At 38.9% G+C, this 24,344-nt stretch overlaps 2 protein-coding genes across 4 annotated transcripts; both read left to right on the top strand.

Annotated features, from left to right (window-relative positions):
* The first annotated feature begins 370 nt into the window (after positions 1-370).
* LOC148095982 (cytochrome P450 2J2-like) lies at positions 371-5,218 on the top strand. Of its 3 annotated transcripts, none has more exons than XM_087836621.1 (9): positions 371-625; positions 1,190-1,336; positions 1,520-1,634; positions 1,967-2,127; positions 3,025-3,201; positions 3,292-3,430; positions 3,689-3,876; positions 4,319-4,460; positions 4,723-5,218. In XM_087836621.1, exons 1-9 carry the CDS (start codon positions 413-415, stop codon positions 4,896-4,898), a joined length of 1,458 nt encoding a protein of 485 aa, XP_087692747.1. In that variant the 5' UTR covers positions 371-412; the 3' UTR covers positions 4,899-5,218. The 3 variants fall into 3 exon arrangements, with proteins under 3 accessions (XP_087692747.1, XP_087692745.1, XP_087692746.1); XM_087836619.1 differs by having other exon boundaries at positions 1,190-1,352; positions 1,504-1,653; XM_087836620.1 differs by having other exon boundaries at positions 1,190-1,352; positions 1,504-1,679; positions 1,903-2,127.
* A 3,407-nt stretch (positions 5,219-8,625) lies between these two features.
* LOC148095981 (cytochrome P450 2J4-like) lies at positions 8,626-23,290 on the top strand. Its single transcript, XM_087835918.1, has 10 exons — positions 8,626-8,893; positions 9,385-9,544; positions 9,638-9,787; positions 10,022-10,182; positions 11,490-11,527; positions 17,724-17,862; positions 17,959-18,097; positions 19,346-19,533; positions 22,082-22,223; positions 22,656-23,290. The coding sequence occupies exons 1-10, from the start codon at positions 8,693-8,695 to the stop codon at positions 22,829-22,831; spliced, it is 1,494 nt and encodes a 497-aa protein (XP_087692044.1). The 5' UTR covers positions 8,626-8,692; the 3' UTR covers positions 22,832-23,290.
* Positions 23,291-24,344: the final 1,054 nt, after the last annotated feature.

The following is a 24,344-nucleotide window of genomic DNA, read 5'->3' as shown; positions in this document are numbered from 1 at the left end:
TTTTTGTTACCTCCTGCTGCTTCTCCTGCTCTGGTAAAAAAAAAAAAAAACCATAGGCCCACCCCAGTGCATGCTGGTCCTATACCAGTTGCTTTATTTATAGAAAACAAAATGGCCCTACAGCTCTACCTGACTAATTTAACAAATTAACATCAAACAAACTTTGAAACAAAATATTAACCAACAAATAACTTAAAAATAAACCCCAAAATATAAGTAAACTAACAACAAACTTTAACTAATTTCAAAATAATAAAAAATAAGAACAAATAGCTCCAACACTTGTTATTGATTTCATGTTTTTATTAAATGCTTTTATTTTGAAGGCCAGCTATCGAACCCACTTAGTTATATAATTACCCACCATTTTGTCTAGCGGTGAAATCAAAGTTAAAACAGTAAAGTGACAAGAATGAGCGGAGCTATGGAGACACTATACAGCGCTCTCGGCTTGGAGTGGGTTGACGGCAGGAGCATTTTAATTTTTTTCTGTCTTTTTCTTCCGCTGGCTTATGTTCTGAAGAACCGAGTGCTGAAAAACTTTCCTCCCGGACCGTGGGCTCTCCCTTTTATTGGTGATCTTCATCGCCTGCACCCTAACAGATTCCATCTGCAGTTCGAAGAGGTGTGATACAAAGTAACGATTATTATTATCATTGTTGCTGTTAAGAAGAAGAATATATTCATATAGAAAATGGGGCGACTCGTTTACTGCAAATAGGCAGCTAAAATTGTGCTACAGGTTCCCTTTATTCCTCCGTTATTGGTAATCAGTTAGACTTAGATTGGGCTACATGGGGCAGAGCAGTTTTTTTTTTTTATTAGACTTTAAAACATTCGGTAACATAACTAACAGCCTACAAGCTTAGTGTGAGCTGCATTTCAAGTCGCTGCTGTTGTCCTTTCAGCGTCTACTTTTTGCTGCCGAGTGTCCCGTAAAGAGACATTTCTGTTTTATTTTATTAGCTGCTTTCAGTTCTTGTTTTTGTTTTTATTTGCTTGTTTTGTGGTTGTTGTAGTTTTTAGGACATGGTATCACATGTCACACTTATCACAGCTGCTACAGTCTTAGTTTTCTTTTGGTAGAATAAAAATGTAAAAGTCAGCTGTATCAGAAAAGTTATTTCTTTTTAAATGATCCTAAAATATGCAAGTGTTGAATAACAAGCTAAATCTACTGTCGATTCAGTTTTCAGAGAAATATGGAAACATTTTCAGCCTTCAATTCTTTGGTCATAAAGTTGTGATCATTAATGGCTACAAGTCTGTAAAGGAAGCCCTGGTCCAACGAGGAGAAGACTTTGCAGATCGTCCCATAATTCCTCTGGTTGACGATGTATTTGGAAATAAAGGTGATTTCATTTCTTTTAATTACACACTTAATATTGGAGTATCAGAGGGGCACCAAGTTAGATTTATTAGCTTTATTAGTGACGATGGTGATCAACATGCCTAGTTTCTCTTCCAGTCAAAATATTTCTATTTGTATATGTTTTTTCAAAGGTATTGTAGCTTCCAGTGGTTATCCATGGAAGCAGCGGAGGAGGTTTTCTCTTCAGACACTCAGAAACTTTGGTCTGGGCAAGACGACGTTGGCAGAATTCATCCAGCAGGAGTGCCAGTATCTCACAGAGGCTTTTGCAGACCAGCAAGGCATTAAAAAATCACACTGTTTGATAGTCTAAGGAACTTGGAAAGAAAAGCGTCTGGACTTCTTTAAGTTGCTTGAAGACGTTTCACCTCTAATGATTTCCAAGCTCCTTAGACTACGATGACCTTTTTACATTTTAAATGTTTGATAATTGCTTATGACCTTATCTAATTTTCTGCTAAACATACAAAATAGAAAATTGCTCATTTTTTCTTATATAATACACGCTTTTTTGGTAAATATCAAGCAAGTTTGTCTTCTCTTTGGACATGGAGTCCATTTTCTGTCTCATCCACACTTTATTTTTATTTACAGGAAAGCCTTTTAATGCGCAGCTATTGCTAAACAATGCCGTGTCAAACATCATCTGCTGTTTGGTGTTTTCAAATCGATTTGAGTACAGTGATGAGAAGCATCAGTCTATTCTTCAGGACTTCAATGAGCTTTTGTACTTGGAGGTAACCATGTGGGCACAGGTGAGCCTCCTTTAAACCAGGATTCAGTAATCTAATTAAAAGGATTTATGCAAATGCATGTGTCATATTTATTTGAATCACATTATTATAAAAGGCTCTCCTTGAATTGTTCCCTTCCTGAATTGTTCTGTGTCCCAATGATTTGTATATTTGTAAATCATACATAGAGACCACTGATTTAAAGCATCTAAATCTTACTTGAGTCCAGCTTTGATTAGGTTGTTTTTTTTTGTTTTTGTTTTTTAATCAAGTTTGGCTATTAGTATAATGTTCTTTTAGGAAATACTGTGTTAGCTTTATGCCATATGTTGTCTCATCAATATATATTTTTCTAAAGGTCTTGAGGATCATCAAGATGTTGGCAAATGTGAAACAAGCCTTTTGTGTTCTTTTTGGGCAGCAGCAGTGTTTTTGACAGTGAAATTCCCCCATGCAGTTATTTAGGTGTTCTTCTGGGTTCTTTTGTGACCTCCTGGGTGATCAGTGGTGCACTCTTTAAGTCATTTTGGTAGGCTGACCACTCCTATGAAGGTTCACTACTGTTCCAAGTTTTCTTCATTTGTGGATAAGAGCTCTGATCATTTTTGGTGGAGTCCCAGCGACTTAGAAATATCTTTATAAGCCGTTCTCAGGTGCTTTAAGATCTTTTAGCCTCCTTTACTTTGTCAGACAGGTTCTATTTAAGTGATTTAAAAGGTCTTTACAAAAAATGGGATTAATCATAGTCAATTCATGATTTAACAAGAGAGTTCTTTACTTTTTCACATAGGGACATACAGTAATGTGGATCTCTCTTTGAAAGCTAATTAATTTAGTACATTTTTATTAAATAAATAGAAATGTCATAGATATATCCATGCTGTCTGACAAGTTAGTGATTGTCCTCCTGTGCTGTAGATGTACAACGCAATGCCCTGGCTGATGAAGTGGGTGCCCGGACCTCATCAGAAGACATTTACTCTGGTCAAGAATATAAATAATTACATAGGAAACAGGATCAGTGAACACAAAGAAGACCTTGACCCATCATCTCCGAGAGACTACATCGACTCCTTTCTCATAGAAATGGAAAAGGTGAGTGTTGTCCTGCATCTCTGCTGTTTTTGTTCTTTTTACATTTTTAATGAAATGTCATCAGATTTTCTTCATCTTTGCCTCTAACAGAATGAAGGCAATGATTCAAGTTTTGATCTCAGTAGTTTGCAAGCTTGCACCCTGGACCTCTTTGGTGCTGGAACTGAAACTACTACCACTACTTTATACTGGGGCCTTCTATATATGATCCACTATCCTGTCATACAAGGTTTGTGACTGAGTAATAGTCACTATGACTATATATTCTGCAAGTATCTCAACTTTATAATGACAGCGGCCTCTTATAGGTCAGCCATTTATATAAAAATTGATTGTTTCTGATGTGACATTGTATTGTGTGTTTCTGTTTAATTTTGTCTCTGGATTGGGTTTTCTCTCAAGTCTATTTTATATATTTACTTAGATTTGAATTGTTTTCTCAACTTTAGAAATCTTGACGTAGACTCACATTATTAACTGTGTACAGAAAAAGTCCAGGCTGAGATCGATGCTGTGATTGGTTCATCCAGACAGCCCTCTATGAGTGACAGAGAAAACATGCCTTATACCGATGCGGTTATCCATGAGATCCAGAGAATGGGCAACATCCTCCCACTGAGTTTGTCACACATGACAAACAAGGATACAATATTGGATAAGTACACAATCCCAAAGGTACTCATGCTAAGAATTATTTCACCAAAGCCTTTTGCTTATTTTTCTGGTTTCTGGTCATATAGCTACTGAATAACTCATTAAATTCAGCAATTATTTATTTTTTCAGTCACTTTAAAGCATAGATAAACTCAGAAAGACAGTTTTTGTGCAATATTTATGATGGAAATATCTTAATTGCAGTGGGATAATGGTTAAACATAAAAAACAACCACTGCATTTTGGTCCATCTGTTGTTGATTAACAAGTGTTTTACACCTCATAATGCGATACAACGCATTTAGTAGCTCTTTTGGAATATCAAAATAATAATTGCTCAACATATGTAATGGTAATTCGTTTCTCTATCAGCTGATTTTCCATCTTACCTGTTTAATTATTTTGTTCTTAAACGTTGAGATAATTTTTAAACAAACACAAATTAACTTAGCTGTTTCTTCAGGGCACCTTGATCCTGCCTTTATTGCACTCTGTACTCAATGATGAGTCAATGTGGGAAACTCCACATTCCTTCAACCCTCAACACTTTTTGGACCAGGATGGTAACTTTAGGAAGAGAGAAGCATTTATGCCTTTTTCTGCAGGTATGTCAAGAGGGCACATGTTCTGTTAATAAATATGTAGGCAAACAACAAGAGAGGTGTTTGAGCAAGCTATGGTAAAAGAAGTGTTACATGTTTCTGCTTGCTGTTAACTGTTCGTGAGCACCGACTTATATCTACAAACAAGTTCTTACATCACTGAGTTTGCAGGGGATCGGTGCCTCTTTTGTGTGTTTCAGAGCTGTAGTAATAATCTCTGTGAGATGAAAGCTTAGTGACTGAAACTCTTATTGTGTATTATCAGGCAAGCGTGTGTGTCTCGGGGAGGGGCTTGCCCGAATGGAGTTATTCCTGTTCTTTACCTCCCTCCTTCAGAGGTTTTCATTCTCTGCACCTGCTGGAGAGCAGCCCAGTCTGGAGTTCATACTGGGAACCACTCGTTGTCCCAAACCTTACCGCCTCTGTGCTGCAATACGTTAAATCATCAAGTATAAGCTAAACACGTCTATTTCTTACAGTGTACATTTGTCTTTCATTACATTTTATAATGTCAAGCAGTTTCTGTTTCATCATTATCTATTTCTATTATGTTATGAGCCAGAATGCTGTTTAATAAAACCTTTAGAAATTACACACATATATACTGAAATTACATATATGCTGTATACAAACTGTATAAAATTCTGACATTATACTACACACTTTTTAATGATTCATTGTTGAGTGATAATCTACGTGCCCTCACTGTGAAGCAGTGGTTTTAAATGTGCTGAACAAATAAACATGCCCTAACTTGAAAATGTGTGCGTGAGTAATGTATATTCATCTTTCACTAAATCCAGTTTTGATTGACCTAATCCTTCTTATTCAGTCTGTTTTTTGTTAAAGTTCACGCTGCTATCAGTTTGAGATGTCCTTGGCATTTCTCAATGTTTGTATTATCCAATACAGTTTTGTATTCCTCAGCCATTACCTGGCAACAACACAGTTACAACACTATAAAATGCCCATGTGAATCTGATGTAGTAGTTCTACTCTTCGAGGATCAAGTTGCAGCACGATAATAGAGAATATCTGACTTCATAGTATGACTCGATTCATGCAGCTCAGCGTCATTTAGGGTTCATCGTTTTTTTGTGGTCTCTAACCTTTTCCAGTATCGACTATATGATGTGTGTCATATGACAGTTTCCATTATCTAAAGGTCTCTGCATGGCTGAAAGGTGCCTCGAAAGTGTGTCAGCAAATTCAAGCAGTTTTCAAAGACACACTTTGCCTGTGCATTGACGTTTGCTATTCTCATTAACAAAAAGCCATTGCAACAGTATCCTCTCAAGTGTGGAAACAATGGCTTGTGGTCTATTTGGGTAATGAAATGTACAGACTAAAGTTATTTTGGAAGCGCTCTATATGCCTAAACCATAGCCAAGCACTCCTTTTTGATCTGTGCATGCCTTATTTTGGTACCTTTTAAGGTGGCAGCCTCCCTAGCTTGTCCATCGTGGTCCTATAGGAGAATCCCTTCCCAGCTTATTGCACGGAAGACTTAATTATTATCACAAAGGCTAGTACGGGTGCATCAGTTAAGAAAAAGGACCTTTTAAATCCTAGACCTTTGCCAGACATGCGTCACTGCCTGGTTGTGTGATTTCTGCTAAGTCATTCAACTAGTGACCCAGATCATGTACCACACCCTGAACAGCTCTGCGGTCTGTGGTAGCTAAATGTTTCTCATGCCGCTATCTTTTGTGGCATCAGACCTGACACAGAAAAAGATGCACATTCACACCAGTATTGTACTTTCACATCACGAGCATCCACGTGTTTGTCGTCAGAGGGTTAACGCAAGCCGTCGGTGTACTTTCATGGGTGTTGTGACCACAAGGTTGTCCACAGAAAAACGGCACTACATAGGTTAACAGAAGTCACCCAGGAATTCATGGTGTAAAAATCTGGAAGAATGGAAAGTCTTGTGAATTTGTGTGCTGATGACTTGCTTGTCTGAACCAGCAGTGTTTGTCCCCTATCTCCTGGAATGTATCAAATCATTTAGCGTGCTGTCGGGAAATTCAGCTGTAGTAAAAGGGAATTTATGCCACTCATAGATGATTTGGGGGTACATTTCTGTTTTTTCTGCTGTTCACGTTCCTTGTTCTTAAAACTCCCTGTAAACCCAAACTCTTGATGACTCTTTCTTATCTTATCCATTTTTCCACCAGTGTCATTTATTTAAAAAAACAAAACAAAAAAACAACTGGATTAATAGTTTGCATTTTCATCGGTCATATTTTTATCACTACCTCCAAATCAGACATTTTGGATGGGGCTCTGTTCCCAAATTCATGCTTTTTTATGACCTCTTCTCAATGCCACAAACTCCAAACATCCAAACATTTAGCTTCCAGTTTTTGCTATGGCAGTTAGCACAACCATGTTAGTGAAGCCTTCAACATCATGGGGTAATTGTGGCTCAAGAATTGGGAGTTCGCCTTGTAATCGGAAGGTTGCCAGTTCGAGCCCCGGCTTGGACAGTCTCGGTCCTTCAACTGAAGGCCTGGTGGCGCCTGTGTTTGGCAGCCTCGCCTGTGTTTGGCAGCCTCGCCTCTGTCAGTGTGCCCCAGGGTGGCTGTGGCTACAATGTCAATTCCAGGTTGATTGAATTTAAAGTCTTGCATAAGCTCCACTATGCCAAGACTTAACAAAACATTTGGCACTGTCTCCCCCGTGTGTGACAAATGTGGTATTGCAAAAGTGTCAGTGTCACACATGTTGTGGTCCTGTCCAGATATATTTAGCTTACCCAAACAGTATGGTGTGTTCATTAACCTGGACTGTAATCTGGAGATATTTGGCTACTATGATGGGACAAGAGCACTCCCATTTAATCAAAGACAACCTCTGAGGGAAGGCATCATTGCTGCTAAAAATATTCATTTTTTTCTGACTTCATTATTTATCTCCTTTTTGTATTAAAAAAAAATAGAGAATGGGCATAGAGATCCGGTCACTTTATGACAAACCACAGTTCTGCTAATTTGAATTGCAGAACTAGACGTTTCATTGTTGTTTATGGTGCCTTTTTGGAAAGAGATTTTTGACATCGCTTTGTTTCTTTTGCTGCACTTTTTGGCTGTGACTAAAAAAGTGACTAAAACTCTTATTGTGTATTATCAGGCATGCGTACGTGTCCTTGGGAGCAGCTTGCCCGAATGGAATTATTCAACTCCCTCCTTCAGAGGTCTCTGCACCTGCTGGAGAGCAGCGCAGCCTGGAGTTCAGACTGGGAACCACTTGTTGTCCCAAACCTTACCTCCTCTGTGCCGTGGCACGTTAAACCATCAAGTATAAGTTGAACACGTCTATTTCTTACAGTGTACATTTGTCTTTTATTACATTTTTCATGTCAAGCAGTTTCTGTTTCACCATTGTCTATTTGTATTATGTTGTGAGCCAGTATGCTGTTTAATTAAACCTTTGTACATTACATACATTATTATACTGTATACAAATATAAGATTCTGACATTAAACTACACCCTTTTTAAAGATTTATTGTTGAGTGATAATCCATGTGCCCTGACTGTGAAGCAGTTTGAAAGACCCTCTGTGGGTTTAAATGTGCTGAACAAATAAACATGGCCTGACTGAAAATGTGTGTGTGAGTAATGTATATTCATCTTTCATTGAATCCAGTTTTGATTGACTTAATCCTTCTTATTTAGTCTGATTTCTTTTAAGTTCACACTGCTATCAGTCTGAGGTGTCCTTGGCATTTCTCAATGTTTGTATTGCCCAATACAGTTTTGTGTTCCTCAGCCATTTCCTGACAACAACAGTCACAGCACTGTACAATGCCCATGTATGTTGTGTTCATTAACCTGGACTATGATGGGGCAAAAGCACTCCCATTTAATCAAAAACAACCTCCATGGGAAGGCATCATCACTGCGAAAAATACTAATTTTACTGACTTCATTATTTATCTCCTTGTTCGAGTTTTTGTACTTAAAAAATAAGGATAATGGGCATAGACATCCGGTCACTGTGTGACAAACCACAATTCTGCTAATTTGAGTCACAGAACTAGATGTTTCACTGAACTTACAGGAGAAAAACAAACCAAAACCTTAATTCTAACACCTAGGAGTGTAATCAGGGCTTTATCTGGACTTTGGGCTGGGTTATATAATATTCTGTCCCTGTAGCTGAATGCACTTTGTTTCCAGTGGGTCAAAGTGAAAACACTGAGTTACTTTTGCATAACGGAGTAAAGCTATGGAGACACTATACAGCGTGCTCGGCCTGGAGTGGATTGACGGCAGGAGCATTTTACTATTTGTGTGTGTTTTCCTGCTTCTGACTGATTTTTTGAAGAACAGAGTGCCAAAAAACTTTCCTCCTGGACCGTGGGCTCTTGCTTTCATTGGTGATCTTTGGCGTATCCAACCTGCCAGGCTTCACTTGCAGTTCGCAGAGGTATAGAAATATTTTTATTGCTGTGTAGTCGAAAATAAAGGGTCAGAAGCGTAAACAACACTCGGAGATATCGCACTGCACTTTTTGCATATTGATTTAAGCAAATCAGTAAATGTGAGTTGTTTTTTTTGTTTTTTTGAAAGTCCTAAACATGTCAGGTAAATAGTAAATTATTAACTTAAATGCAAGATAACCAAACTGAACTCCCCTTTGTTCTCTTTACTGGAGGTCGGGGTGGGGTGGGGGGGACAATATTGATACATGCTATTAATTTTATATTGTTGATTAAGTAATTTGTCCTCCAGATTTTAAAAAAGGGTAACTGAAAAATCCAACCAGCATTAGAAATGATACTTTTAAATAGATTTCAGCAGCTGATAAGAAACAGTTAAACTTGGGGGTTAAAACTGAAATGGGCAATCACATGACAGTGACTTCTTAAAAAATATGTCCACTCAGTGGTCAACCACAATGTCAATGCCTGTGTTCAGTTTGCAGAGAAGTATGGAAACGTTTTCAGCCTGCGACTATTTGGTGGAAGAATTGTGGTCGTGAATGGCTACAACTCTGTGAAGGAGGCCTTGGTACAAAAAGGAGAAGACTTAATTGATCGTCCTGTCATACCCATATTTGAACTAGTAGGAAACAGAGGTGGAGTTGGTTGTATTTTCATATTTGAAGTTGAACAACATCAGACTCCATTTACACCATTTTGGAGTTAATGTTTTTGTATGTTCCTAAAAGGTCTTGTGATGTCAAATGGTTATCCATGGAAGCAACAGAGGAGATTTGCTCTTCACACTCTCAGAAACTTTGGTCTGGGCAAGAAGACCCTGGACTTATCCATCCAGCAGGAGTGCCAGTATCTCACAGAGGCTTTTGCAGATAAGCAAGGCACAAAAAAATTAACTCACACTACCTCCAACTTTGAAGACACAAGCATGCACCAACAGCTACATACATTGTGTACTTAGGTATCATGACACCTGTTGCATGCGATTCATGTAACATGCGTTGTCCAGTGACTCATCATATTTGATGTTTTGTTTGTGATGTTTTGGGCCCCAATTTTCTTTATTATTATGACATGTTGCAAGGGTTCCTCAGTCTTTTTTCTGTATTTTACAGGCAAGCCGTTTAATACACAGTCACTGATAAACAACGCTGTGTCCAACATCATCTGCTGTTTGGTGTTTGGGAAACGATTCGACTACACTGACAAGGAGTTTCAGTTTATTCTCCAGAAATTCAACAAGATTATGCATTTACAGGGAAGTTTGTCAGTACAGGTGAGAATACATCCAATAATTTTATTCATAACTGGATTTTCTTCTGTAACTAAAATGTGTTTAATTTGAAACATTGCCGAAGAAATTTTATTGAAAACGAATACAGTAATGTTAGACTACTAAAACTAAAAGGTGCGTATTCAAACTACAAGTCATGTAAATGTACACAAATATTATTGTGTGAAACCTATTTTATGAATCAAAGGTAAAAGTACCGATCTGGCACTAAAATTGTCCGTGTTGCTGATATTGTTCAAATTAACCAGTCGTATCTTTGCTGCAATTGTAGGATCCATAGTGTAAATGTTTACACAGTCACCAAACAAGCAAAAGATTCTTTTATGTTTGAAACATAAATCCCATTGAAGTTGCATAAATAAGGACATTCGACTTAAAAATCAGCTAAATCAGTCACCAAGTAGCCAACAGTAACTTTATTTCCAATCCAAAAATTTCTGTATGACATGAAACTGTTGTTTCTAGTTAAGGGGAAGTTCTAACTACTTTATGTTTAGTTAGATTAAGCAATTGAATTCAGCTCTATTTACAACACTAAATCAACAGTCGTCTCCTGGTGCTTTATGTTGTGAGGTAAAGACCCCTACAATAATACAGAGAAAACCCCAACAGTCAGATGATCCCCTATGAGCAAGCACTTGGTAACAGTGGGAAGGAAAAACTCCCTCTTTACAGAAACAAATCTCTGAAAGAACCAGGCGCAGGGAGGGGCCACCACCTGTTTACATTGCCTTACTCTAAACCTGCTCACCCACCCCTGTTGCTTGTCATGTGTTTTCATGGATTTACGATGTGAAGATTCATGTGCTTCTGTGCTGAGGAGTTTTTGTTTTCTTTTCTCATACTGATCCCCTATCAGGAGCTCAGTCTGAGTACAGTTCTCCTTCTTCTCCTCCACTGCCCTTTTGTCTTGTACATTTCATTGTTTTTCTTTACGCTAGCTGTTCTGACCTGTCCCAATGTGATGTTTGTTTAATGTATGTATGGTTGAAAGGGGTTCAATTTCGCTGCAGGAAACCGCAAGTGACAAATAAAGGCTTCATCCATAATCAAAAAAATCAAAATCTCCCGTGACTGGGGGTGACTAGAGGGAGGACAAAATATACACTGTGTGGTGAATCTAAGAGGAGGTCAAGAAATGTATATCTTCACTTCATAACAAAAAAGAAAAACAACCTCCAGCTCTTGTTTACATGTCCTTGCGTTTTGGGGTCTAATATTTCATGACATTTGAGGGGTTTCCAAATATTTAGTTATCTGGTGTACCTAAAACTGTCTTTGAACTCTAGATGTACAACACATTGCCCTGGCTGATGAAGTGGATTCCCTACGGTGGCCCTGAGAGGCCAAAAGCGCTGCAAAAAGAAAAACACTTGCAAAAAGAAAAAGCGCTGCAAAAAGAAAAACACTTGCAAAAAGAAAAAGCGCTGCAAAAAGAAAAACACTTGCAAAAAGAAAAAGCGCTGCAAAAAGAAAAACACTTGCAAAAAGAAAAAGCGCTGCAAAAAGAAAAACACTTGCAAAAAGAAAAAGCGCTGCAAAAAGAAAAACACTTGCAAAAAGAAAAAGCGCTGCAAAAAGAAAAAGCGCTGCAAAAAGAAAAACACTTGCAAAAAGAAAAAGCGCTGCAAAAAGAAAAACACTTGCAAAAAGAAAAAGCGCTGCAAAAAGAAAAACACTTGCAAAAACAAAAAGCGCTGCAAAAAGAAAAACACTTGCAAAAAGAAAAGCGCTGCAAAAGCACACACAACACAACGGAAATAGGAAAAAACACAACGGAAATGTTTCTGGGGAGACAATAACCGGACGGACCAGTTGACCAAAACATGCTAACAAGTGCACTGGGACTGGGAGACACTTCAACGAAGTGAAAGCAGAGCGGCCAAAGAGTAAACTTCCAAAAGTAAGTTCTGAATATTATGTCACTTATTTATGTGCAAATGTTTAATAACGAGGAGCATTAAAACATTACTGTTGGCCACATGCCGGCAAAGTTATGTGACATTAGCGATGTTTGTACTTTCAGCGTTTACTTTGTTTTAAAGTCTTTACTTTATACGCCGTTAGATAGTCGACCTTAATCTTACAGAGAATCTGATGATTTTGTGGATAATTAAAATCAGTCATATATCCACAAACACAACAGGCTGAAAGTCAGTGATGCTGCTCGGTTTGCAGTCCTGAATATCACGGCACAAGCAGGATTCACTGCACTGTTAATGTTAATTATGTCATATTGCTGCCTGTGTTCGGTGGTGTTGAGCCAAACGGACTTTAACGTGTGTTTGAACGAGCTGACGGTTCACTCATTGTAGCGACTTCCACAGTCGCTAGAGCCCGGGGATGGAGCCCGCCTATTTGCCTGACGCGCTGTCAACTTTAGCAATAATGCGAGAGGTGGAATTGTTTGCTTGTTTATTAAAGTGTTTACAGAGTAATGTCATCTCAAGATTTGGACTCTTACAACGTCACAGGCTCTAATGTAACAAGACGAAACATGTTGTGCAGCGGTCAACAAAAACTACGGCTACCCAGCCCTCCTCTCTGTCAAAATCAAAACCAGTGAATGACAGACTGACAACGCCCTCTTAATGTCGCCGCTAGCACCCACGTGACTCCCATTACACATCACCATAGCAACCAAACAAATGAAAACCCAGTGATCATCAAAAAATTCAATACATTTAATTATGGTTCCTACACTCATTAAGCTGAAAGAAAGATGCTTTAATCACAGCAGTCACACATGTGTCCACTGTACCAGCTGGGAACTCTTCTTGTTCAGCACTCGTAATAACACTAAATCCTCCTGTTTGTAGCAGTGTGTACACCTGAGACTGTCACCTGTCTGTCTGTCCTGCACTCTGTCTCTGTTTCTTTCTCTCTGATTGTGGAATAAAAGTATGAACATGTATTTATAAGTTACACTTGTGTTTGAATCCTGCAGCTTATCACGCATTTGATTTCCATGTGTGACGACTGCAAGTGTCCAGAGTGAGGACAGACTGAGGGACCCACTGCTGCACATCATCTGTGAGGCTTTGCACCCCTGATGATCCACCAGGACTCAGCAGTGTGTGAGGAAGAGGAGGAGGAAGAGCCAGCAGCAGCTGACAGATGGAGAGAATAGACAGACTGTTCCCTGTTTGTGAAGGACTGCTAGGAAAGTTTAACATAACTAACTGTCTGTCCTGAATCAGTCTTATTAGGTAATGTTCAAATAATGTTATCATCCCAGTGTTTTCAGTGTGGGAGAAAGTACTCAGGGCCTTCAAGTTACACACTATGAAAGGCAGCAACAAGTTTAATATTCAGAAACCTAAAGTATGTATCAGCAGCTGAATGGAGCTAAAAATAATTGTTTGTTTCAGTTCTATGAAGCTTTGAGTATTTTGGATCAGTAGCACTGCTGTGTTTGTTGCATCATATCGCTGTAATTGTTTATATGCTTTATATATTCTGAGGTAAGTTGATCTATAGTGTTACATCATATTCTATAAGGATGTTATGTGTTTGTAGACTTTCTGCCCAGTTTGACCCATTTAGCAGAAGTCAGCCCTTTTAAGGCTCTGATATCTATTCTGAGTGACTTAAAGCAGTTATGACATGGTCTGATTTTCTCACCCAATAAAGGAATATTTAATATATCAGTCTACTCTTCATTCTATCAGAAACAGTTATCACAGCTCGTACATTTGCTTCTTCCACACATATATGTAAGCATTGAGCCAAATTTAGTAATAATGCCAACATATTAAAAGAACAATATTTGTCTCTTATATATAATACATCTATATATACACTGTCACAGATACTTGTCTTTAAGTGAAGATTTAAGGTGATAGGAAATATAAATAAATGCAACTTGAATCTTTACTGAAGCTCAGTGTTTGACACAGAGTTCACTCACATGTGCTGTACCAGTGTACCTGCATATGTGATGTGACAATAGAAGTGATTTGATTTGAGAGTTCAAACTCACTGCTGTAATAACTGATAATGATTAATATAATAACTATAATATTGGCCATCTCATATTTACACTGACTTTAGTCTCATGAACAACATTAGCTAATTGTTATTTACTAGCTAATCTTATATGACTGTTCAGTACAGATATGAAGCCCAACAATCATGTTTTACAGTCCTGTGGTCTCAGCCTCAGATACTTATTAAATCACACAAAGCTCGTGTAGAAACAAACAAACGAACAAAATATGTTCTCCTTCATTTCTGTCAACCACACGTTTCCCGCTATCATGGTTGCTAGGCAACCTGGGCAGCGCAACGGAGGCTAGACCGTCCCATTTCACAAGCCTCACACTTCCGGCCTTAGCGGTCTTTGAGTACGCGGCCCTTGAGGACCGTTGAGGCTGCGTACTTTAAGGCTGCAGACCCTGAATTGGGATACAGCAATTCAGGGACTGTTTCCCAATTCAGGGTCTGAAATGGGACGGTCTAGCCTCCGTCGCGCTGCCCAGGTTGCCTAGCAACCATGATAGCGGGAAACGTGTGGTTGACAGAAATGAAGGAGAACATATTTTGTTCGTTTGTTTGTTTCTACACGAGCTTTGTGTGATTTAATAAGTATCTGAGGCTGAGACCACAGGACTGTAAAACATGATTGTTGGGCTTCATATCTGTACTGAACAGTCATATAAGATTAGCTAGTAAATAACAATTAGCTAATGTTGTTCATGAGACTAAAGTCAGTGTAAATATGAGATGGCCAATATTATAGTTATTATATTAATCATTATCAGTTATTACAGCAGTGAGTTTGAACTCTCAAATCAAATCACTTCTATTGTCACATCACATATGCAGGTACACTGGTACAGCACATGTGAGTGAACTCTGTGTCAAACACTGAGCTTCAGTAAAGATTCAAGTTGCATTTATTTATATTTCCTATCACCTTAAATCTTCACTTAAAGACAAGTATCTGTGACAGTGTATATATAGATGTATTATATATAAGAGACAAATATTGTTCTTTTAATATGTTGGCATTATTACTAAATTTGGCTCAATGCTTACATATATGTGTGGAAGAAGCAAATGTACGAGCTGTGATAACTGTTTCTGATAGAATGAAGAGTAGACTGATATATTAAATATTCCTTTATTGGGTGAGAAAATCAGACCATGTCATAACTGCTTTAAGTCACTCAGAATAGATATCAGAGCCTTAAAAGGGCTGACTTCTGCTAAATGGGTCAAACTGGGCAGAAAGTCTACAAACACATAACATCCTTATAGAATATGATGTAACACTATAGATCAACTTACCTCAGAATATATAAAGCATATAAACAATTACAGCGATATGATGCAACAAACACAGCAGTGCTACTGATCCAAAATACTCAAAGCTTCATAGAACTGAAACAAACAATTATTTTTAGCTCCATTCAGCTGCTGATACATACTTTAGGTTTCTGAATATTAAACTTGTTGCTGCCTTTCATAGTGTGTAACTTGAAGGCCCTGAGTACTTTCTCCCACACTGAAAACACTGGATGATAACATTATTTGAACATTACCTAATAAGACTGATTCAGGACAGACAGTTAGTTATGTTAAACTTTCCTAGCAGTCCTTCACAAACAGGGAACAGTCTGTCTATTCTCTCCATCTGTCAGCTGCTGCTGGCTCTTCCTCCTCCTCTTCCTCACACACTGCTGAGTCCTGGTGGATCATCAGGGGTGCAAAGCCTCACAGATGATGTGCAGCAGTGGGTCCCTCAGTCTGTCCTCACTCTGGACACTTGCAGTCGTCACACATGGAAATCAAATGCGTGATAAGCTGCAGGATTCAAACACAAGTGTAACTTATAAATACATGTTCATACTTTTATTCCACAATCAGAGAGAAAGAAACAGAGACAGAGTGCAGGACAGACAGACAGGTGACAGTCTCAGGTGTACACACTGCTACAAACAGGAGGATTTAGTGTTATTACGAGTGCTGAACAAGAAGAGTTCCCAGCTGGTACAGTGGACACATGTGTGACTGCTGTGATTAAAGCATCTTTCTTTCAGCTTAATGAGTGTAGGAACCATAATTAAATGTATTGAATTTTTTGATGATCACTGGGTTTTCATTTGTTTGGTTGCTATGGTGATGTGTAATGGGAGTCACGTGGGTGCTAGCGGCGACATTAAGAGGGCGTTGTCAGTCTGTCATTCACTGGTTTTGATTTTGACAGAGAGGAGGGCTGGGTAGCCGTAGTTTTTGTTGACCGCTGCACAACATGTTTCGTCTTGTTACATTAGAGCCTGTGACGTTGTAAGAGTCCAAATCTTGAGATGACATTACTCTGTAAACACTTTAATAAACAAGCAAACAATTCCACCTCTCGCATTATTGCTAAAGTTGACAGCGCGTCAGGCAAATAGGCGGGCTCCATCCCCGGGCTCTAGCGACTGTGGAAGTCGCTACAATGAGTGAACCGTCAGCTCGTTCAAACACACGTTAAAGTCCGTTTGGCTCAACACCACCGAACAGAGGCAGCAATATGACATAATTAACATTAACAGTGCAGTGAATCCTGCTTGTGCCGTGATATTCAGGACTGCAAACCGAGCAGCATCACTGACTTTCAGCCTGTTGTGTTTGTGGATATATGACTGATTTTAATTATCCACAAAATCATCAGATTCTCTGTAAGATTAAGGTCGACTATCTAACGGCGTATAAAGTAAAGACTTTAAAACAAAGTAAACGCTGAAAGTACAAACATCGCTAATGTCACATAACTTTGCCGGCATGTGGCCAACAGTAATGTTTTAATGCTCCTCGTTATTAAACATTTGCACATAAATAAGTGACATAATATTCAGAACTTACTTTTGGAAGTTTACTCTTTGGCCGCTCTGCTTCCACTTCGTTGAAGTGTCTCCCAGTCCCAGTGCACTTGTTAGCATGTTTTGGTCAACTGGTCCGTCCGGTTATTGTCTCCCCAGAAACATTTCCGTTGTGTTTTTTCCTATTTCCGTTGTGTTGTGTGTGCTTTTGCAGCGCTTTTCTTTTTGCAAGTGTTTTTCTTTTTGCAGCGCTTTTTGTTTTTGCAAGTGTTTTTCTTTTTGCAGCGCTTTTTCTTTTTGCAAGTGTTTTTCTTTTTGCAGCGCTTTTTCTTTTTGCAAGTGTTTTTCTTTTTGCAGCGCTTTTTCTTTTTGCAAGTGTTTTTCTTTTTGCAGCGCTTTTTCTTTTTGCAAGTGTTTTTCTTTTTGCAGCGCTTTTTCTTTTTGCAAGTGTTTTTCTTTTTGCAAGTGTTTTTCTTTTTGCAGCGCTTTTTCTTTTTGCAAGTGTTTTTCTTTTTGCAGCGCTTTTTCTTTTTGCAAGTGTTTTTCTTTTTGCAGCGCTTTTTCTTTTTGCAAGTGTTTTTCTTTTTGCAGCGCTTTTTCTTTTTGCAAGTGTTTTTCTTTTTGCAGCGCTTTTTCTTTTTGCAAGTGTTTTTCTTTTTGCAAGTGTTTTTCTTTTTGCAGCGCTTTTGGCCTCTCAGGGCCACCGTAGATTCCTGGATCTCACAAGGAAATATTATTTCTGATACAACAGTTAATTGAGTTTGTAAAGGTGAAGATCAATGAACACAAAGAAAATATTGACCCTTCATCACCAAGAGATTACATTGATGCTTTTCTCATAGAAATGGGAGAGGTGAGTGAAGTGCTCCTTGTCTGTTGTCTGCATTTCTAATAAAATGTGTTATTTGTTACCATGTAACACATGTTTGCTCCTCTCTCACACCTATAGAAGGAGAACAAAGAATCTGGTTTTGATTTACAAAATCTGTGTTTTTGCACTCTGGATCTTTTTGGTGCTGGAACTGAAACTACAACCACTACTTTACACTGGGGACTGCTTTACATGATCTACTACCCTGACATACAAGGTGTGTTTATGAATCACATCCACTTTTACTACATATTTTCTAATCAATTTGCCATCTCTTTATATTCTCAGGGGGTCCCTAAGAGATTAGGGATGCAACGATACCAATTTTTTCAAACCGATACGATACCGATACTTGGATCTGAGTACTTGCCGATACCGAGTACAAAAACCGATACTTCTACCACACACACAAATACACACACACAAATGCAATGAATTGGAAGACAGGTTTTATTTTATTCTCTGCCGATAATAAATAATATCTTAATAAAAATGACCACAAAAAAAATTCAAGTGAAAAATAAGCACTTCTCTTAAATTATTGCAGAGTCTCCACATTGTAATTTAACAAAATATCACTGAACTATTGGCACTGTCTCGAGCTTTCAGAATAATAAATAAACACTTCTGTTTGGAATAAAATAAATACAAATTAGGTTTGAGAATAAAATAAACTTTTAAATTATTGCAGAGTGTCCATATTATAAACAAACAAACAAAATAACGAAAGTATTTGGCATTGACGAACGAACTCCCCATCTGCCCATGGATCATCAGTCCACTGCGCCGTTAAACCAAGGACTGACATCGCACACACACTGCTTGTCTTTACCTCTTTAGAAAGTTTTGGCACCATTATCTCCCTGATGTGTGGGCGGCTGGGAATTTCATATCGCAGCTCGAGTATGCTGAGAAGACGGTGCTATCCTATGTTTTCCACGACCGGCATTGGCTGGTCATCCAGAGCAATAAAATGAGTCAGAGCCTCTGTTATTTTAACTGCCCGTGGATTTTCTCTTGACATTTTTCATCGCTTTTCCAAAACCTGAGTTAAAGTTGGCTGTTCCGGTCCACACTGCTAACATTTTGTTTAGCCTAGCTACAGCAGCCTCCAGTTTCTCTTTTTTATCTGGAGCCGCCAGTCTCACTCGTCTAACCCTGTGCCTGTTTAGCGCGGGATGTCCCCCTAGTGGCCAATCTAAAAAACTACAACAAAAATGACAATCCACCCTCTGATTAATGAAATAAGTTAGTATCGGTTCGTGGTATCGGTTAACTTTTACGAGTTAACCGATACCACATTTTACAGTATCGGTCCCGATACCCGATACCAGCATCGGTATCGGTGCATCCCTATAAGAGATCATATATATTGTGAGAGGATGCGTGTAGGATGTGTAAACTTTCCCTGTAAGTCATCTTTGCTGCACACAGACTCACATTGTTTCCTGTTTTCACTGTGCAGAGAGAGTCCAGGCTGAGATAGATGCTGTGGTTGGTTCGTCCAGACAGCCCTCTATGAGTGACAGAGAAAAAATGCCCTATACTGATGCTGTCATTCATGAGATTCAGAGAATGGCCAACATCATCCCCCTCAATTTTGCTCACATGACAAGCAAAGACACCACACTGGATAACTACGCAATCCCAAAGGTATACATCCCACATGTTGTTTCCCAAGTGACGTTTTTGTCATTTTTTGAAATGACCTATCCTTTTCTCAGATAATTAAGAATGTTTTTAGACAGATTAAATGTAATAATCATAATCAAAACCAAAAATATGCTGGGAATTTGGGTATTTCACTTAAAATACTAGAAATCCTCATTTATACGCCAACTCAAGAGGTGTATAAATATAAAAATATATTATCTCAGGAACTTCTTTAAGTTTCTTGAAGATTTTTCACCTCTCATCTGAGAAGCTTCTGGTGGAGAGTCCCGGATTTAAGCTCTATTAGGAATGTCCCTTAAGAGGGTCACTGGCCCACTATTGATCGTCTGCCTAATCACATGAGCCAAAGGTCTGAAGTACACTAGGATGACATGCTTGGAAAAGACTCTCCTGAGTTTCTCTGATAAAGGGATGATAAGAGATGACAATGCTGACAATGCTATTCTGTTTTCCTTCTGTTTCTCCCTAGTTGATGTCTGACCTTTTTTACAGTATCTTTGCTGATTCGATAACCACATGCTTTAAGAGCGTTCGTTACATCTGTGTGCTCCTTCTCTTTCTCTTGTGGCTTGGAGGGAACGTTTTCTGCCCCGTGTTGCAGGATCCTTCAAGAAACTTAGAGAAGTCCAGTCGCTTTTCTTTCCAAGCATCTTAGATTACCATAACCTGGATGACTGACAACCTTCCCAGACATAAATACATTATATTGCCAAATGTAATTACTTACTCATCCAAATCACTAAATCAAGGTCTTCCTGGCACTTCCATGGCCACAGGTGTATAAAATCAAGCACCTTGGCATGCAGACTGCTACTATAAACATTTGTGAAAGACTGGGAGCTCTCAGGAGCTCAGTGAATTCCAGCGTGGTACCGTGATAGGATGTCACCTGTGTAACAGGTCCAGTCATGAAATTTCCTCATTACTAAATATTCCACAGTCAACTGTTAGTGGTGTTATAACAAAGTGGAACCAATTGGGAACGACGGCAAAACAGCCATGATCACATAGTGGGGGCCAGCGGATGCTGAGGCGCACAGTGCACAGAGGTCGTCAAATTTCTGCAGAGTCAAACAATCGATCACTACAGACCTCCAAACGTCACGTGGCTTTCAGATTAGACCAAGAGCAGTGCACAGAGAACTTGATGGAATAGGTTTTTATGGCCAAGCAGCTGCAGCTGCAATCTTGACATCACCAAGAGCAAAAGGAAACCCAACAGATGCACGCTGCATAAAACACGCTGCCACTGGACTCCAAAGCAATGGATGTGTTCTCTGGATGTGTCAGGTGCCAGCATTGTGCCAAGTGTAAAGTTTGGTGGAGGGGGGATTAAGGTGTGGGGCTGTTTTTCAGGAGTTGAGCTCGGCCCCTTAGTTCCATTCAAAGGAACTCTTAATGCTTTAGCATATAAAGAAATTTTAGACAATTTCATGCTCCCAACATTATGAGAACATTGAGGTTGGATCCTTCATGTTCCAATATGACTGTGCACCAGTGCACAAAGCAAAGCCCATAAAGACACGGATGAGCAAGTTTGGTGTGGAAGAACTTGATTGGCCTGCACACATTGGCCTATAGATAGAAAACCTTTGTGATGAATTAGAGCAGAGATGGCAGGCCAGGCCTTCTCGTCCAACCTCACAAATGTGCTTGTAGAAGAATGGTCAATAATTCCCATGAACACACCTTTAAACCTTCTGGAAAGTCTTCTGAGAAGTGTCCAAGCTGTTATAGCTGCAAAGGTTGGGCCAACATCATATTAAACTTTATTCAATTCAATTCAATTCAATTCAATTTTATTTATATAGCGCCAAATCACAACAAAAGTTGTCTCAAGGCGCTTCATAGATACAGAGAAAAACCCAACAATCATATGACCCCCTATGAGCAAGCACTTTGGCGACAGTGGGAAGGAAAAACTCCCTTTTAACAGGAAGAAACCTCCGGCAGAACCAGGCTCAGGGAGGGGCGGCCATCTGCTGCGACCGGTTGGGGTGAGAGAAGGAAGACAGGATTTTATGGATTAAAGATGGGATGTCACTCTATTGTAGCACAGGATGACAAGTTCCAACATTCGAGGAGGGCTCAGAGTAGATTGCTACTCCTCCCTGTCAAAAGCAGCCAGTTTAGGTGGTTCGGGCATCTGTGGGATCTGTAGTACTGAATGATGTGTCTTAGGCATGCCCTGTCAGGAGAAGGCCTCGGGGTACACCCAGGACAGACTGTAGAGATTATGGATGGATAATTGTGTAATGTGACACAATAATCCATTTAATAGCCCTGCTCTTTAGTTATAGGAATTAGCTTCTTCCATGAGCTGATTTTCCACCAACTAGCAAATTAACACAATTAACAATTGCACATTTTATTATTTTTGCCATTTTTAAGTTTCTAAATTCTTGAGAATTCTTGATTCTGTCCAAAACTTTATTTTAAAACTTGCATTAGAAACAAACTAGTAAAATACTAAAAACACATTAAATAACAGTTTAAATAATCATTTACTTCAATGGTATTTTTTCAGGGTACCATAATCATAACTTTACTGCACTCGGTCCTGTGTGATGAATCGATGTGGGAAACTCCACACACCTTCAACCCTCAACATTTTCTGGACCAGGATGGTAAATTCAGGAAGAGAGAAGCCTTTATGCCTTTTGCTGCAGGTTAGTCAGTAGTTACTCCACATATCCTGTAACACAGTTGCATGTTTTTTTAGGGGTATGTGTTTTATGAGGCACTATAAAATGTTATAGCTTCATGGAACACCAGAAAGGGTTCAGATAGGAAGCAAAACACCAGGTTTCACACAAAGACTCTGATCTGTTGAAGACCTTCCCTGATTGAAGTGCATATGCATATGCAAATTTCATAGCATTAAACTTTAACCTGCCGGGTCCCTAGTACAAAAATGTGTGCATTTTTTGTGCTGGCACCCTTCCAGTGTCCTGAAATGCTTTTCCCAACATTTTACAGACTTCATGTGTGAAAATAAGTTTTGTATGCTAGGTTTGTTTTCCCAGAACTACAAAAATAATCTGTGAATTAAGGTGAATGTCCTTGTGAATGAAATCACTCAACTTCTGGTGTATTCGTAGGTAAGCGCGTGTGTCTTGGGGAACAGCTGGCCAGGATGGAGTTATTCCTGTTCTTTACCTCCCTCCTCCAGAGATTTTCATTCACTGCACCTGCTGGAGAGCAGCCCAGTCTGGAGTTCAAGTTGGGAGTAGCTCGGGCCCCCAAACCTTATCGCCTCTGTGCTGTACCACGTTAAAGCAATAAATGGCACATAAAATGCCATGTTTCTTTGCATGTATCTTTATCGATCTCAAATTTGAGGGTATAGTTTTTTCAGGAAGGAGGGTTTTCTGCAATCAAAAATATTCAAGTGTGCAAAAATAAATAAAATAAACTCCTTAAAAGAAATCACTGGTATGCAATTTCCTGCAGTCGCTTCCTCTGCACATTGTCTTTGTAGTTAAAGCGCGATGTGCTTGAATAAACTGTATGTTTCTCATTCAGACTGCTATTTGATAAATTTGACACTGTGGTTTTATTCTGAGGTTTGGAAGTTGGAAAAAAAAAATCAACGCGCCACTCTTTACTGTCGCTCTCTGTCTATTAAAATCACTGTAGTTTAAAGGTTGATTATTAAAATAAAAAAAAAGTTGTGGAGCATAAAGTTTATGTGAAAGAAAATGAAATGTCAATAAAAGGTTGAATCATTTAAAAATGTGTGTATTTTTTTATTTATAGTATTTGTGTTAAGAATACCAAATTCTGTCATGTCAGTTGTGAAAAGTAACACTTTCAGAGAGTTTCTGAATTTGAACCATGAACATGAAGGAGTATTAATTCTGAAAACTGCCTTAAACCTCAAGCCACCTTTATCTCACGAACATGCACCCCGTCAAACTTCTGGGTTTTCCCTGTAGACCGTTTGAAGTTACAGATGGAAAATATCTTGTGAAAGAAAATCACAAAAGCCAAGATAGCTAGAGACTTTTAAACAGTTGAGGCTGAAGCACTTTGCGGGACTACAAACGCTAGCAAACGGGCTCAGTGAGAAAAGATGTTGGAGTGTAAATCGATTTCTCTAAAGAGTTCTCTGTAAGTTTCTTTTGAAAATTTTCTAAAACACATTTAAGATCCAGGATGTGTTTAATTTCCATGTCACTGAGCAGTTTTCTGTTATGTCATTTTTTTTTACTTTATAACCTTGATTATGTAAGTCTGTCCTTCAGCACATTTTGACTCATTGCGTCAGGATAAGTACAAATTCAAATAACCAAGTTGTCAGCGTGCTTTTCAAAGTAAAATGATTGATGTCACCGTGTCGCTTGCTCGGTTGACCACCGGATTATGTGCCAGCAGCAGCATGTTTAATGAGAGCAGATGCTGAGAACACTGATGTTTGAAGTCAACAGAATCGTTGTGGTGATGAAAAACAGGCAACAGAAGTAGGGCAACAAACTACTCAAAAAAAAATGATCAAAGTTTCTGCATTTGCCAGAATACCACAAAACTAGGTCACTGGCCTCTTTAAGACATTTCACTCCCATGAAAGAGATCATTTTAGTCAGGTGCTCCTCACACAGCAAGTCGTCTGACGATCGATTCACAGCAAAAGCCTTTTTGGATGGTATCTTGATAAGAAAACCCAGACAGGATGAAGTTCTGGTGAGCGTTATCTCAATCTTTCACCTATATGTCGAAAGTGATGGTATGTGCAGTCTTTGAGAGACAAAAACATACAGAGAAACATGTTACAGTGGTTGATCGCTAGG

This window comes from Neolamprologus brichardi, chromosome 23 (assembly GCF_056152115.1).
Source record: "Neolamprologus brichardi isolate AB-2024 chromosome 23, ASM5615211v1, whole genome shotgun sequence".
NCBI classification, from domain to species: Eukaryota; Metazoa; Chordata; class Actinopteri; order Cichliformes; family Cichlidae; genus Neolamprologus; species Neolamprologus brichardi.
The sequence above is the reverse complement of the archived record's forward strand: the minus strand, read 5'-3'. Positions and strand labels throughout refer to the sequence as shown.